Source organism: Haliotis cracherodii, unplaced genomic scaffold (assembly GCF_022045235.1).
Source record: "Haliotis cracherodii isolate W230 unplaced genomic scaffold, xgHalCrac1.p SCAF_3, whole genome shotgun sequence".
NCBI lineage: Eukaryota > Metazoa > Mollusca > Gastropoda > Lepetellida > Haliotidae > Haliotis > Haliotis cracherodii.
In genome coordinates, this window is record NW_027266286.1 from 12,668,793 (window position 1) to 12,687,074 (window position 18,282).

An 18,282-nucleotide genomic window follows, 5' to 3' on the forward strand; every position below is an offset into this window, starting at 1 on the left:
CATGGAAGGTTGCCAAATAAACAGCCTTCCGAAGCCTGCAATGGATGTGGTGGGATTGTTATTTATCGATCCCGTTTGACCCAGTGACTATAGTCATTACGATATACAAGGCGATAAAATCTATTGCCAAGGTCAGTCATGACGTAACTGTCGCATTGTTAGAGATAATATCAATGCTTGGATACATGCACTTGGCCTACATGTATATGTACGTGTCCGTTTGGATCATTGGTGTTCTCAATAAATGATCGCATTTACATTGGGAAAAACGACAGAAGGGTATGCCGGTTGTCTACTCTGTATATATATCACGTTAATTATTCAATGACCTTCCATCAATTGATTAATTTCTAGTCCCAACATAAAAAGAACAATATGCATTGTGCATACTGATGAGGAAACTCATTTGTTGATAGGTGTTATGTTTGAAAACAAATCCATCGACAGAACACATAAAATGGATGATTTGTTTTGTACAAATATTTTCTGAAGAAGGAAACGTAATATGACATCACATCATGGGCGGATACAGCTTTTTTGAAAGGGCGGGGGGTGCACAATTCAGATCTATGTATTGTCTTTGGTGGTAATTTATACAGAAATAAAGATTTTTTCGATATGAAAAGGGGGGGGGGGGGGGGGGGGGTATCCGCCCATGGACATGGTCATGCTGGACTGACATCTACAATATCCAAGGCCATATGATAAGGACGGAATGTCCTTGTGGGTGATGCAACATGCAACTTACTGACGGAGCTCGTCCCGACTGATACCGGGCTGGTCCTGTCAACACTTTCCTGCTTGGCAACCTTGCCCGCTTCCAGGTTGAGGTACTTCGGGTCCGAATTGAGCGTGTCATACTGTACAAACTTCCCACTGGTGTCCAGAACGAACTCAGCGCTTTCAGAATGGTTCACCTGCCAACGGAGAAAACAAATACTGTAACAGTCCCCCATCCTTGAAGATGTAGTCTTACTGCTACTTTGATCAATTCATGTGAAGGACTTGGAGGTGTTTGTATCCTTGGGGAGTTGAGTTGATCCCTTCTGCCGCAAGAAGGCCGAATCTAGGATGCATTGCATAAGCGATCCCAAAACGATACAACTCTGTTAATTAAGATTGTGTACGCTGGGGATCTGTGCCGTCACGGAACGCAGCAAAAGTGACCCCCTATTGCAGCGTAGGCATCGGTAGAGATCACACGGGATTACCAGACAGGGGAGTTTCCAATAATGAGATATTTCGTAATGGGACGTGTGTTGATCTAGAGCCAAGTTCCAGCTAGTGGTACGTATGTCTGCAGTGATGTGTTTGCAGATATGCATGCATCCTTACCAGTCAAAGACATAGTACGTGTACGTTGGAACTACTGGAGTAAATGACGAGAATAGCCCGGTTATCGGTTCAACGATATTGATTTGCTCTGTAAATGGGCCAATGAGGGGATGTTTAGTTAAGGAGTTTTTTTTATCCGATGCATCTACATGAACAAAACAAATCACTGCATGCCGACAGCCGCATATCCTTAGGGTCGGTATAGGCATTATGCATAAACGGCTCATGGACAAAAATGTGGTATACAAAAAAAAAGGTTACTCGTCGTTAATGTAGATTGATAATGTTGCAATTTGTCGAGTCGAGGCGTCCTCGCAATATTGAGAGAACTCTAATTACACGCTGTTTGGTCATACATTAATTGTCTTCTTTTATACAACAGCCTTTCAAAACTATCTGAATCCAGTGAAAACTGACCGAGCCTGTTCGTGTGACCTTTCAGACAGTGTCCAGGTTTCTTCAAGACACATTACTGAACCTCTCTTGGGAAGTACATCCTCAAGCAGATTGTGTGTGGCAAGTAAACATTAGTCCTATTTTCTCTCAAAGTACGGTTTAAAAGCCCAGGTACCCTAGAGCATTTAAACAAATAACATCAACTTGTTCATCACAGAACACAGATCAACTTTCATGGATTAACACAGACAGCTCCTATGTCTTGTATCAATCAATACGGAGACATCAATCTTTAATGCTGTGTACATATTAAACTGACATGATAGGTAAATATTAAAAACAAATGTTTTTCATTTCAATATTTGAATACGATGATGCCAAGGGGAAAAATATTAGATAAATTTGTAGATCATATATGATGCAAGAAGACATGCTACACTAGTGTTCAGAATACTGTTCATGTATAAAGTGTAGCCATTTTCTCCAGTTATCCTGTTAAGATGAGTTTTGTGCTTCAGTTTGACAAGCGACAACGGTATGTTCGCGTACATTATGATATGATTCAGTGAGCAGACTATTGTATAATATTTTTGTCATGGATATTTAAGGTCTACTAATATAATCAGTTTATTGTTTGTTACGGGCGGCGGGGTAGCATAGCGTCTCGGGGTTCGATTGGAAAGATCGATCATATGAAGCACATCTGTGGTATACCCACCATTTTCATGGTGGAATATTTGCTAACCTTACATTTTGTTACCTATCAGGATAGATGATGTACAAAATGCTCACTGAATGGTAAATAACAGCAACTATCATTGACACTGTGGATACCAAATGATTATGGTCCATCGATCATCTCACCATATAGCCATTCCCCTGCTCGTTCTTTGTCAGCACCGCCTTCTCCTCGTCACTGGCGAAGCATGCTGCGAGATGGTAGATGCCGAACAGCCGGAACAACACCGCTGCTGCCACCGCCACCACAGCACAGATGACGATCACCAACAGTGCCACGCCCCAGTCACTCATCCTTGTGCTAGCTCGCTCACTGTCTGGGAGCTGAAACAGTCAACACAATAGTTGAAATATTTACTCTTGTCCATTATTGTACCCTTTAGCGCCACGAATTCAATATATTTTCAACTAAATATTCATATTAAAAAAGAAACAAATTCTGGCAAAAATAAATATCCAAAATAAGATGAAGGATCCGTCCCAACATAAAAATAGTACTACTACAACTACTACTACTACTACTACTACTACTACTACTACTACTACTACTACTACTGCTGCTGCTGCTACTACTACTACTACTACTACTGTTGCTGCTGCTACTGCTGCTGCTGCTGCTGCTACTACTACTACTGCTGCTGCTGCTACTACTACAACTACTAATGGTAATAATAATAACAGTAATAATAATTCACAATCTCCGAAAAGTTCTTGGTGGGGTTGACTAGGCAGCGCTTCCTGGGAGAAGTCCCATGCGCAAATTACTACATATATACAAAAGAGAGGTGACAGTAAGATAGTAAAAATATACACATTTAGTGGTTGCATTCAAAAATGTATGTTTTGAGTCCAGATATTAGGTGCACGTTTGAGGCTGAAGGGAGTCCCATAGATAGGCACCAGCATAAGAGAAGGATCGAGCACCGAAGTGCTTTAGTCTGTATTTTGGTACAGACAGGATATATTTGTATTATTCTTAAGTTTATTCACAGTACAGTATATGTTGTATTTTCAACCTAAACTTAACTGTAGATATGTTTCTTCTCTCAAAACCTTCAGGACGTTTTTGCTTCATTCTATAAATTTCCAAACATAGAGGAAGTATTTTGAGTTTATTTACAAAGTAAAATGACAATTGACGAATACTTTGATGTAGTTATGGAAACAAATAAATCCGACTCAGATATTTTAGCCTGTATTGTAACACACGCAACGTGTTTCCTTTATGTCGAGTTAACCTGTGTTAAACTGTTCAATCGGGGGCATGGGTGGCCCAGTGGTCTAAGGTGCTGCGATTCGCTGTGCAGAGTTGCGTCCCTTGGGCACGCCAGAAACCTATGATTGTGGGTTCGAATCCCGGTTCGCCCCGATTATGTTTCTAGGTTTGTCAGCACAATACCCGTGCTCTTGGGTGTCACCGAAGTGGTAAACGTCTGAGACCTGCATCACTTCGGGCTTTCCTCCCACATTAAGCTGACACGCCGTGATATAACTGGAATAATGTTAAAAGGATGTTGCATAGAGAGCAGTCCATCAGTGAACAGTTCCCTGTGAATATGGTGTGTGGAGTTAACCAACCACATCGTTAGGCTTTCAGATATTGCAGTAATTACGACCCTGGTTTGGCAGTAGCTTCCCCACAATGACCAACATCAGTGTTCGTGTTTCCGGGTTGGTTGCCATGGCCCTTTCATGCTATGTATTGATCTTGATCATGCCGAGATTTGATGGTTTCTGCAATCAGGTGTTGGCAGGACATACGTTTAACACTCTTCATTATCATCACTATGACAAGTGCTGTCACGAGGTGTTTGTAATATTGATAAGGTTATTGAAAACGAAAACGTGCACAACTATCGAAATACCATATCTTATAATCTTAACAAACATTACATTTAAAGAGACCGCCTCCGTGGTCTTGTGGTAGAGCGTCCGCACGGAGAGCGGAAGGTCCGGAGTTCGATCCCCCACCGCGTCATACCAAAAGACGTTAAAAGATGTTTCTTGTTGTTACCCTGTCTGACGCTCGGCATTAAGGGGCTAAAACAAGGACTGGTCGGCTCGGAGTCAGTATACTGTTTCTGAGTGGGGTATTCATGTTAAACTGCGGCATGGTATCTCAGTGTGCTAGCACTATAAATCGGCATTAGTCCGAACTAGTACAAGCAGCCACACACACACGTTCATGCACGTCGCTATGTAAGTGCATTAATCTTGGAATAAACCCAAATTCACCTCACCTCACCACATTTAAAGAACTGACCTTTTCCTTTGGTTGTTTTTATTTAAAGGATTAAATCTATGTACACACTTTGCCCCATTCGTCCCTCCTACTTTTCGATATAACAGAGAGAGTGGGCGTGTTTGGCGATTGTTGGGCGTTGGAATTGAACAGTTGAATGCTTTAACTCTTGGCTACGAACTGGTAGAAGCGACAATGTCAGAAGCTATGTTGAAACATAGCTCTTATAACTGTAACATTTGAAATGTTAAAAACCTAATAAAACGAGCCCGTTGATCAATGTATTTCCACCTTGTTAATTTAGATTATGGCAAAACTACTCCTAACCATCATGTGATAGCCTAAGACTTTTGTTTTGATCACCTACCCGTCACCATTAATCATATCCCTTAAAATCATATGTGCTGCTTCTCTACTTCTCTGAAATCACACGAGGACTGACGTCAAGCCTTTGCATGTAATAGCCAATGCATCATGTGTTCTATTCACCATATTTTATGATTAACCCATAGCTGTATTTTGTTTCCATGGCTACATTATGCAAAACTTAGTTTTTGTCAATGAAAAGTCATACAAGCAGATGATTAACTTGAGTAAGTGGCTCTTTTGATGAATGTGTCTAATTTAATTACTTATGGTGCAGTTGAGGGTCTCTTTTGTAATATGCTTGTAGCTTCCTGTAACACTCTTCTGTGACAGTTTGATGTGTTATCCTGGGACAGCTTATACGACAGAGCCATTGACATGTTACATATTAACACATCCATGCTGATGATCTCTCACGGGTTCGTTCATATATGACATTTTTGTAAATATCAGAGACAGCCAGTATTGAAGAGAGTTCTAATAAAGGTATTATCCTTCAGTCATCATAAGTGACACAGATCAAGAACTGTTGGGGGACAACTTCGATATGTTCTCCATTCTCCACATCTTACTTCTAAAAGTAAAAACTGGCTCAATTTTCTGATCAAATATTTCAAATGCATTTGTGGCAGTTACATTGTATTTACGAATTAATGAGAGCTTTGCTGCCATGTGATGACAAAGCACATGCATTTGTCCAAATTGTTTGAGGGCTTATCCCAGATGTGTATATGCTTTACCAACTTCATTTCCCTACCGTTATATAACCACTTGGTACATATGCCCGTTCCTAGTTGATAGAGATTCACTAACATATGCTCATTGTACTGTTAGAGAATTGTACAGTGGATAATAAATAATTTGTCATGCCTTTGCTATGATCCTCGTATTGTTTATTTTTGTTTCCACAATTTCCATAACTTTCAAAATGTTCTTTTGTCAGCAAGTTTCTGAAAACAGTTAAGAGAGTAAATGTTATGTAGAAAACAGCATTCATCATCAAACCACTCTGGTTGTACATATTATGTTTGTTTTTTTTCTTCTGAAAATTAAAATTCGTACAGGATCCTCGGTATCAAATATGTCAATGCATTTTTAACGTTAGTATCGGTATCCACTTCGACTGTGTCTGTCAAACAATCAAGTTGTCTAACGATGATATATTGCTATTCGTGTTTCTCCATTCAATTTACATAAAACTAACAAAATAATCAATATTTTCATTACCTAGTTGCATTTCGTGCTACATTGGTAGTGTACTAACAAGTTGAGCATCGTCTGATTCTTTACGTAAATCAATCTTGAAGGTTTAAATATAATTAACTGAAAAGTAGTAAAATAATTAATATGCTTTATCCAGTGCTTTGATCATTTACTTACCCTGCAATTTCCTTCCTCACAACAGTGTAAGTTTGCAAAACAAAACACAGGTTGGGATGATATCTAATATTGTAATACTTTCTCACTGATTATTCACAAATGATTTCCTGAAACCAACCAAGCTATAATTTCATTTTTGACAGAGATACAGGACATATTTGACTATCTCTCTTATAGAATGCCTTTATAACATATCTATTGAGGTGCAACGGTATTAAACTGTTTTCCAACTGATCCTGCCATCGAGTCAATGTCATCGACGCACTAAAGGTATTTGATCTTTTAATCTGTGGTAAATTTGGTTATAAAATGAAATATTTATCCAAGGTATCATAATAACCATTCGATGAGTATGATAATCAAAGAGTAAATTTTCAAAAGTAATTTAGATAACTAAACTGAATCCAAATTCAATGGCTTTCTTAATCTAAACCATTCGCTCACGCAATTTGAAAATGTTAATCAGCACATTGGCAATAAAATAAATCAAGCTCTCTCAAATGTTAACAAAAGCCTGACATTAAGAGTAATATCCTTTTTCAAATAGCACTCTGGATTCACTGCACACACGACTAATATTTGAAAAGAGGATGAAAGCACTGATCAGCTAACCCAATATTACCAGGATACATGGTAGAACCAAAATAGGTTAACTCTGATATATCCTTGTTTATTACTTGACACCATCTCCAGAATGTGTCGATGATATTGAAAGAGGTATTTGATGAAAAATCGATTACCCCTGAGTAAATGTCATGGCCATGGCGCTGAAGGAAATTGCCTATGGGTCTCTCTTCTGAAACAGGAGTAGGCACAATCCTATCAGTTCTTCATATTCTTAAGGCATGTATTTCATGGATCGAATGACATTGTTGAGAATTAAGGTAATTCGAGTAAGAGCTCCAACGAGTCTTAAAAAGTACACATTTCATATCTGCTCAATATCTGTGTATCTATGGATACATTTGTTGTTGTTTCAGTCCAAGTATGCTCAACTTAGTTAAGGTAATTGATTTGCCTTTGCATGTGTTTGTGCCACCGGTGGGACAAGATATGCTCACCTCTTCTTGAACACCTGGTATCTTCACGAAATGATAGTGATTCATAAAAACATGCTTTTGATGTAGTCGTACAATGGACTCAGATTTTAGCAAAGATTTCTTATGAGTATGAAAATTTGTTGTCTCTTATATTTACTGATCGGTGTGCCTTACCTCACAAACTAATGGGTAAACCTGATGGGATAATGAAAATGGCGAATAACATTGCGACTGCACATTTAATTGTGCCATTATTTCTTAAGATTCATAATTGTTGAACAATCCTTTTTCAATCATATACACACTGCTCTTGCATTTTGTTTGTACATGAAGGATTCACATTAATAAAATTTACTTCATACACATTTTTTTTCAGAAGCCAAATGAATGTCTGTATCTTCCTTCAATGTTTATTCATAACGTAGTGGAGGCCACAGGCCCATTCTTCAGTTGCATCATTGCTTGAGAGAGTAACAGCATGTATACATTTGGTACACTGATATACATTGTTCACCCAAATGGTTTTCTTAGTTGCATTGATATATAATAAACGTTGGAAGATTTTTTTACAGTTTCTGGATATTTGTGAAGACACATTGATAAGTTATGTTGCATAGGATATAAGTAGTATTTTGGGATACTGAGATTGTCATAAACATAATATTGATAGACATAATGATTTATTACCAAATGCTTAGGATGCCATCGGAATCGTACAATGGATTTTTTATTGGAAATTTCTTATGATTTTGGAAGGAGTTTCATTATTATAGGAAATTCGTCATATGTACGTAATGTTATTACGATGACATAAAGCATTTCTGCGTTGGTGGTGATTTTGTAATCTTCTTTTCTTCGTGTGGTGTTATTCAGGGTTCTAACTGGGTAGGTCCATGCTCATGATGTCAATCATTGGATTGTCTGGTTCAGACTGCCGTCATGTAGCTAATCTATTGCGGAATTCGCCGTTAAAAACAAACAAACACACGAACCAAACAGTGATCTGAACCAACATATTTCGTTTTTGTATTTGCATTTGTATCTAAACTGTTATGTTTCATGCCAGGGCAATCACGCCTACATGGTTTCCAATTCATACATGTCTGGTGATCGAAACATCCCTCGATAGATGTGCGTTGAGCTGCGTCCATGAGGTTACCGACAGCCGGAAAACATTGTCAAGACGCTATTTGAAGGTAATGAAAGTTACTTCTATGCCGTTTCGGTGGCTCTTGAAAGCGATTACGTTATGCCTCAATAACACCCATTACATTGAAGAGTAACGATTATCTAGTGCAATGCAACATTACTGAAGATTTCATTTAAGAGTCCAGCACAAATCTATCTCTTGGGGAACACAATGATTGGAATAACCGCATCGAGTTTCTTTGAATAATGAATGCCGCCCACTTAACACAGAGCTAGTGTTTGAGGTCAATATTATATTTAGCCATTAGGTTGATACATCCATATGACTAGATCTGAGTATTCTACTGATGGGGTCCAGTTTCCAATTCCAGTATAGAGTGTTCAGAAGGCATTCACAAGTCTCTTCTCCACACACTAGACGAAAACATTGATTTTGAATAAACGCTGACTATTGGTAAGTTGCACTAGCTGTAGGCGCAGCATAAAGACGTTTGGAATTCCAAGCAAATACCATTTCCCTGTTCAATAAATATAATTACCTCCACGCAGTATGTAGCAGCTGGTGCTACAATTAATTTACAAGACTAAATACAGTTATATGATGGGAAGTAAAGAGATACAATGCAGGGTTGCAAATAATCATTTTAGGTTAATATATCTGATGTATGATGCCAATGCTATTACTCCCTTGACGGAGAACGTGCAGGAGAAGAATAACAGTAATGCTGTGGCCAGGATATTCAATTTGTCCCAGATCTTCATCTCTAGACGTTAGAAACGGTACCAACATGTGACAGACCCAGGTCAGTTCGACCCCGTGTAAGGTCACAACGGCTGCCCAGGACCACTTCATACGGATACGTTATTTGCGGTAAAGGTGTACGAGAACGGCAACACCAACAACAGTAGCAATTCCAGGATTGCAAAGGATATCTGACAACAGGCAGAATCGTAGTCGTAAGGCAGGTCTCCGAGAATGACGGCCTTTCAGAGGTTTTGGACGTCACCATTACCGTTTGACACCAACTTGAAACGGGAGGTCGACAGTTTGTCAGAGTAATAATGTGGTTGTCATTCTCCCACACGTCAAGTCAAAAGCTACATCCTCACGTGGTTTCTGTTATAAAAAATGTTACGTCAACTTCAACACGACAATACCAAACCACCGATATGGAGTTTCACTGGTCAAAGTCTTTACGCGTAAAGAAATAAGCTTTACGCGTAACGTTTACCATCTTCAGACAAATTCAGATTCAGAATTTATTTACCCAAAACCACCCACGGTGGTACAAGAGTACAATATATTGTTAACATTAGATAAATATACATAGAGCAATTTAGGACATTGTATACATACAATGCATGTTTTAATTAACATCAAGATGAAGGGTTTTAGAACTCTTTAATGAGTACAGATGGAATTGTACATAATTTCCAAAGAGTTCAGTGCTGTTGTTGGAAAAAAGTCTTGCCAATTTATGGGTATTGGGGAACTTACATGTATTATCAGCACTATGTAAGCAGTGTGTCAGCACTATGTCAGCACTGTGTCAGCACTATGTCAGCACTTTGTCAGCACTATGTCAGCACTGTGTCAGCACTGTGTCAGCACTATGTCAGCACTATGTCCGCAATATGTCAGCACGATGACAGCAATATGTCAGCACTATGTCAGCAGTGTGTCAGCACTATGTCAACACTATGTCAGCACTATGTCAGCACTATGTCAACACTATGTCAGCACTATGTCACCCCCAAACCACGTCCTGGTCATGTGTTCTATCTATGTGGAGTATATGACATCTGGCCCGTGAAGATCCGGGGTAGAACAGGTCTTCAGCAACCTATTCTTGTCGTAAAAGGCGACTAACGGGATCGGGTGGTCAGGCTTGCTGACTTGATTGATGCATATCATCGATCCCAATTGCGCGGATCGATGCACATGACATCAATCACTGTAATGTCTGGTCCAGACTCGATTATTTAAAGACAATCGTCATATAGCTGGAATATTGCTGAATGCGGCGTTAAACAACAAACCAACCAACTATATGACATCTATATGGCCCACTTGCACAAAGCGATCTTAGTGCTACGACTATTGTAAGCCTATGTTAAAGTATGGTAGTTACGATCATCTTAGCGCTACGATCCCTTTGTGCAAGTGGACCCTGATCTTATTTCGATTGTTTCAAGTACGATACGTCTTGCTAAACACAATGCATCACGACTGGACATTAATCAGGATATAACACTGGGATTGACGAAGGAATCATATTCTTAAAGCACAAAGGCTTCCTCCCACGCTTCGAGGGTCATACCACCAAAGTGTTCCATTTCAGTCAGTACTATCGGATAATCTCTTTGCACTCAGGCAACAACGACCTGTTTCTGATGGTCAAGATGGACCAGATAACAGTGAACGAATTGATTCCGGTTAATATCGTTGGCTTTAGACTCTGACAGAATGAACATTATCGATCTTAGGATCTGTTTACAGTCAGGTTAACGTTGATGATGAGCATTCAATTCAGATGAACGCGTACGGTTATTTCAATATATTTCATTCGATTTAGTTTTTAACCTATGTGTGGCATTAGATCAGATCAATTTTCAAATAGATGACTAGTTTCATTAAATGAAGCATGTGGATATTTGCATTTCTGATAATATAAAGCCTGACTGGTGCACTTGCCAAAATAAACACAGATAAATGAATAATCGTTATTTAGACAAACTTGTGTTCAACAATGCACTAAAAATAACATATTGGAAAGCAATTTGCTGCATTTTGAAAATACATAGTTTTGAATTTTAGTCATAGTAAACATGTCTACCACATAGTTGTAAAGATAAAAATACAAGTAGAACCACTTTAAAAATTGCTTGGGTTATTTTTGTCAGTGAAATAATGGTACCTTTTTGCATCATGTCTGGAGGCAAGAAACTCGATGTAAACAATAATACCCATTTACGTATTCTATTTCCACCATTCCCGGAGGCATTCGATGAAAAGAAGTTAAAGATGGCGGTGTCCGGCCTTTCTTCTCAAGACGAATTCTTTAAGAGGATTGGCTTTCACTGTTCCATTTGATACAAACACTGGCTTGCGGCAGCAGCATCAGTTTTACCAGTCGTCCCAGAGGAGCATCTTCACATTACACGAGACACTGTTTCTTAGGTCATTGTTTCTGAAACTCGCTACCTAGTGGGTGTGCTGCGCCTTGTCAAGCCATTCCAAGGCTAAAGGAAAAACATCAACTTGAATACACAAGGGCTATTTTAAAAACAGTCACTACAGAAATGCAGGACTTCTAGTTCCTTTCTCATTTTAATCTTTTATCTTACAATGGGACGACCTTGTACAAATTGTAAAGAAAAACATGAAAATGGGATAGGAATGGGAATTTTGTAATGCCTGTTACATTTACAAATATCACTTCATCAGCTGACGGCATATAAGTGTTGCATTTAGATGCACTGAAATAAAAGCAACAGAACCCATTCCATATTCATAAATAAAATTGTCAAAGTCGATTTTACGATTCCAACAAAATCATGAGCAGGTGTTTATGAATCACTAACCAATAGTGCTGATACCAGGTGTTCGTGAACAGGTGAGCGTATCCTGTCCCACAGGTGACATCCGTCAAAAACACATGCTAAGGCAAGTTATTTGTTCACTTTGTGAAAGATACACTAACCCTTTTATACCAATAAGCAAACTTATTCTAAAGAAATAAAAACAATGTATACGACAATTGGAGATGTAATGTTTTGATTAAACTGTTTGACCTAACCATGTTTCTCATCAATTATTTCTTTACTACAGTAAAAAAGCCTATAATAGGACACAAGCAACTATGTGCTTGCGATTCGGTGGATATCAGTGTACATTACAGCTAGCAAGGGTATATTACATTTCTTTTGATTATGAAAAGAGTTCTGTCCATATATACTTTATCCCAATGCGTTTTTCACATCTTTACGTAATGATCACAACGTTAGTAACATTCGTTTGACAAATGCTTATGTTATTTGCTATATTTCCGGTACAGAAATTCTGCGAGATATTGTCAGGCAAGGATCGTTTAGTTTGAGAATCCGAATTATCTTCCTCAAACGTATCAAACATAAGAGTAGAATATATTATGCCCATCAATTTATACTTAAGGTATATGGTAGACTTGTCAGGACAGCCTTTGTCTGAATGAACATTTAATTCCAAAGGCTAATCACCGTCTAGCCATAACGTATTTATATGTCAAGAATCACTTCACTGCCATGACTTATAATAGGCTAATTCATATTGTTAATCGTCATCACCATATGGCCCATTGTAAGTCAAACAACCTGAACGAGCTGCGAGTAGCGCGGAGTGTGTGTGTGTGTGTGTGTGTGTGTGTGTGTGTGTGTGTGTGTGTGTGTGTGTGTGCGTGTGTGTCTGTGTATGTGTATGTGTGTGTCTGTGAGTCTCTGTGTGTGTCAATGTTGTGTATGTCTATGTGTGTGTGCGTGTGTGTGTGCGTGTGTGCGTTTGTGTGTAGAATAAAAATGATAATACTCAATGTCACATGTCTCTGTAACCTATGAAGGCAAGGTGGTGTTCATTTCGTAGACCTTTTATAACAATTTGTCCTTTCCTATACCTCATAACCTCATAGCAGCAATACGTGTGGTCCACAATACTGTCGGTGTCACTCTTTTAGAGGGACATTTTACCAAGTGATGACCATAGACCCCAGTCATGTCAAGTCAATTCAAGACAGTTCATTTTCAAAACCACCCAAGGAGGAACAAGAGCATATTTTACGTCATGTTTACAATTCTGGACATAAATACACGTAAAAAACACTAAGTGATGGCATGATATACAACATTTTTTTCGTTGACAGTAGCGAGAATAATCGAAATGCACTAGTTTCCTTAGTCTTTCTGTTTGCGGACACCTGGTGGCATCCCTATTTGATAGTGATTCATAAACACATTCTCATGACATGGTTGGAACCCTGTAATCAACTCTGCGTTTGGCAGATATTTCTGATGAATATGAAAGGGGTTTCATCTCTTGTATTTAGTCTCCTTGGGCATAACACACGTTTACAGTTAAAATCTTTTTCCTGTAAATACACAATCTTATATCTATGAGAGCTAAAAAAGGACATTTAAGTAGATGAATACATCTAAGGTACAAAATGTATTCTATTGTCTTTAAATTAACATTATGGATATTCTTGGGTCTAGGCATAACCAAAATGTTTATTTTATGTCAACATTCAGCATTTCAATGCTTGATGTCAGAATAGGATTTTTGTTTTCTGGGGCATGGCACCACAATATAGCCGCTATGGGCTAACTCCGTCAAAGACGCAGTAAGAGCATTGTACTTGAAAAGGTCAAAGTACCCACAAGTACCGTTTGAATGTCATATTGATATAATGATTTCTTTTGTATCTTTTCGAAATATTTAATAGGTCTGGTCTTCAAAAAGCATTTGGGAATTTGCTCATGCTGAACTCCTGAATTACACGAAAAGTTATTAAAGCGATGGTCGTGACAGTGAATGAACATTAAAGACTCTCAACTCCAGCCAATCCCACAACGGATATTATAGGCTTAGTCGCCTCAATGCATCGGGTAATTTGCAATGTATTAGTCTTACACGACTGCAGTGAAATGACCTTTCATCAGCAACACATGTAGATGGAAAATTCCTAAACGATAAGGGGACGAAGCGGACAGGGTCGTAATTAATTTTCCTACTGTTACAAAGAATGGGTATTGATAGGTTCTGAGACGCAAATGCACATGTTTTGTGTGACGACCAAGGGAATTATCAGACACAATCAGTCCTCCTGATCATTGGTTTCTGTCTTCGCAGTCACTCCGGGATTATATGCTTTGAAAAAGAATGCGCCCTACTGAAAAAGCACAAATCGATGGAGGCCGTTGAGTTGTTACCGTCCTAGAAATAGATGTGACATTTACAACGGCTGTTATAATAAGACATGTGGACGTGATCAATGACGTGATGTAATGAGACGCAATGTACATGAATCAGAGACCGGAAAGGACCACGGACAGGGGCGTCCGGTGCCACAATGCAACGTCAAACACGGGACTATTTAAGATGTCGTCGTGCCAGGTTAGGAATAGCAACATCGATAAAAATCAGATTGATATTTTGCTGAAAGTGGATCTGGGTCTTGCCAAAATCAATCAAGCTAAAAGGTTATGTTATAATGTTGGTGTTATGAGAGTGGACCGCCTCCGTGGTCTAGTCGTAGAGCGGAAGGTCCGGGGTTCGATCCCCGCTCGCGTCATACCAAAAGACGGTAGAAGATGGTACTTGTTGTTACCAAGTCTGGCGCTGCTCGGCATAAAGGGGCTAAAACAAGGACTGGTGGGCTCGGAGTCAGCATACTGTGTCTGAGTGGGGTATTCGTGTTAAACTGCGGCACCCTATCTCAGTGAACTGGTACTATGAATCGGCATCAGTCCGGACTTGTACAAGCAGCCACACACACACGCACGCATGCACGCACGCACGCACACACACACACACACGTCTATATAAGTTCAATAATCTTGGACGCGACGTTCAACCCAATTTCACCTCACCTCATCTATGGTGGACATATGCATAACGGTACACGTAACGGGTCTATAGAACTGTATGTATGTGATAATGTTTATTTCCTCATCGGTTTGTCTAACGCCGCAGTCAGCAATGCTTACACAACGGTCTGTAAATAATGGAATCTGGACTGAACCAGCCAGTGATTGATATAGCTTACTTTGCACTAAGTCATCCTCGCCACCGAGCCTGACCACCCGAACCACGGGTTATAGGTTTTGGGGAGCTATTCTAACCTAGAATTCCAACGGATTGAAGTTGTTTTAGTCTGAAGAGAACATAATACTTGATCTCTTTTACATTTGTTTGAAAGATGACACCCGTGAATGTAGTTCCGTCACTTCAAAATGTAAATTGAATAGTATGTCAGGGGTTCTCACCTTCATGAGTTCGAACCCCGATTCGCAGTGATTATGATACTTGGTTTGTCAGCACCAGGTGCGTGTGTATTTGTTGCCAGACGGCCCGTGAAGTTCCGGTGTAGAATAGGCCTTCAGCAACCAATGCTTGCCGTAAAAGGCGACTATGCTTATCGTAAGAGGCGACTAACAGGATCGGGTGGTCAGGCTCGCTGACTTGTTGATGCATGTCATCGCACCCCAATTACGTGGATAGATGCGCATGATGTCAATTACTGGATTCTCTGGTCCAGACTCGATCATTTACAAGCCGCCGTCATTTAGTTGGAATATTGCTTAGTGCGGCGTTAAACAACCAACAAACAAAAAGACTTTCACAAATGTATGAAAGAGTAGAATGATATCAAAATCAGAGAAGAGCGTTATAGATTGCATCCAGACTTCACACTACCTACATATGCACCACATACGTGTATACATCAGTAACATTCGAACGCCTCTCGTCTTGCAGTGGATAGAGTATATGTCCGGAGAGCGCAGGGGCGGTGGTTCGATCCCTTACCTGAGAAGTTAACAGATGGTACTTGATGTAACCCTGTCTGGCGTACGGCAAAGCAGGGATAAAAAAGGATCTCTATACTGTGTCTGAGTGGTGAATCCATTTTAAATTACGACATGGTATCTCAGTGGGCGGAAAGTAGAGAACCAGCATGTACAAATAGTTACACATCCATGCATGTCGCTATATAAGTGAACGCCACATCAAACCCATTTCATCTCACGCCTCATTCATCATTCAAAGTAGCAGTGCAGACAGAAAATGCTTATTTGTTTGTGTGTACATACTCTAACATACCTTATGTAGTATCCAGCTCTAAAACGATTATCGTTAGATCACCGCGTTTCGTTGACAGCCTAACCGTGCCAGTGAATAGGCTGGAATCTCAAATTGACTGAATAACTAAAAAACTAATGTAGTTCGTCATCGTTGATTCAAGCAGAATTACCCATAAAACAAGCATTTCGATTTCCACAAACACAAACGCTTTTAACATCACCGACACTAACCAGCTTCCCCGGACAACACTGGTACTCATGGCGTGTTACTGTCGCTTGGTAATTTGTTGAAATATAAACAGTAGGCTGCACATTGCATGAAGACGTGGCTGCATGCTGACAAATCACGCCCCATAATTACCGGACGAGAGCAGCCAGCATATACTCTTTCCCCAAATTTTATAAACGCGTTCTGGTTTTCTGCAACGCTCGTCTGCAAAGACACAGCAAGCCATGTTGGAACAGGAATTGAGTTGGGATAAAGATTAATCTGATAGGAATTGACATAGCTGACATCAATATTTAACGTACCTTCTCCCCTATTGGATGTGTTGAAATTGGAGACAGATGTTATTTGCCTTACCATCGTCATGTATGGTATCCGAAATGTCCTGTACATGCGTCTGTCAAGTCGTTGTAAATAGTTTGATAATGGGTGAGTGAGTGAGTTGGGTATAACGCCGCTTTTAACAGTATTTCAGTTATATCGCGGCGTGTCAGCTTAATGGGGGAGGAAAGCCCGAAGTCTCAGACGTTTACCACTTCGGTGAAACCCACGAGCACGGGTATGGTACTGACAAACCTAGAATTATAATCGTGGGGGAACCGGGATTCGAACCCACAAACATTGGTTTCTAGCTTGCCCAAGGGACGCAACTCTGCACAGCGAATCGCGGCGCCTTAGACGACTGGGCCACCCGTGCCCCCCAGTTTGATAATGAACGTATCCTAGGCCCGCTTGCACAAAGCAATCTTAACTAAGATGATCTTAAATCCCACTTGTGCACTGGTCCATGATAGTGGACTCAAACTATAGGGTCATAGTAATGTTTTAACACTCAAGGACCGCCCCCGTGGTCTCGTGGTCTCGTGGTCTGAACTGTTACCCTTCGCTGTTACCCACACGCTGATCCGCAATCAGTCACCATGCCAGACCATCCGATTCTCTTAGGTTCTTTGACAAGCATATGATAACGACCACCCGATTCTCTTAGGTTCTTTGACAAGCATATGATAACGACCACCCGATTCTCTTAGGTTCTTTGACAAGCATATGATAACGACCACCCGATTCTCTTAGGTTCTTTGACAAGCATATGATAACGACCACCCGATTCTCTTAGGTTCTTTGACAAGCATATGATAACGACCACCCGATTCTCTTAAGTTCTTTGACAAGCATATGATAATGACCACTCGATTCTCTTAGGTTCTTTGACAAGCATATGATAACGACCACTCGATTCTCTTAGGTTCTTTGACAAGCATATGATAACGACCACTCGATTCTCTTAGGTTCTTTGACAAGCATATGATAACGACCACCCGATTCTCTTAGGTTCTTTGACAAGCATATGAAAACGACCACCCGATTCTCTTAAGTTCTTTGACAAGCATATGATAACGACTACTCGATTCTCTTAGGTTCTTTGACAAGCATATGATAACGACCACCCGATTCTCTTAAGTTCTCTGACAAGCATATAATAACGACCACCAGATTCTCTTAAGAAGGCTCTTCGACAAGCATATAATGACGAACACCAGATTCTCTTAAGAAGGTTCTTCGACAAGCATATAATA

General features: G+C 39.8%; 1 protein-coding gene across 1 annotated transcript in view; it reads right to left on the minus strand.

Annotated features, from left to right (window-relative positions):
* LOC139474505 (synaptotagmin-12-like) overlaps nt 1-18,282 on the minus strand; it is a 43,708-nt gene that overhangs the window by 17,824 nt on the left and 7,602 nt on the right. The window contains exons 2-3 of the mRNA XM_071257553.1: nt 2,596-2,793; nt 749-917 (exon numbers count right to left, since the gene is read on the minus strand). Of these exons, the coding sequence (XP_071113654.1) occupies nt 749-917; nt 2,596-2,763 (337 nt within the window). The 5' untranslated portion in view covers nt 2,764-2,793. The remainder of the gene's footprint in view (nt 1-748; nt 918-2,595; nt 2,794-18,282) is intronic.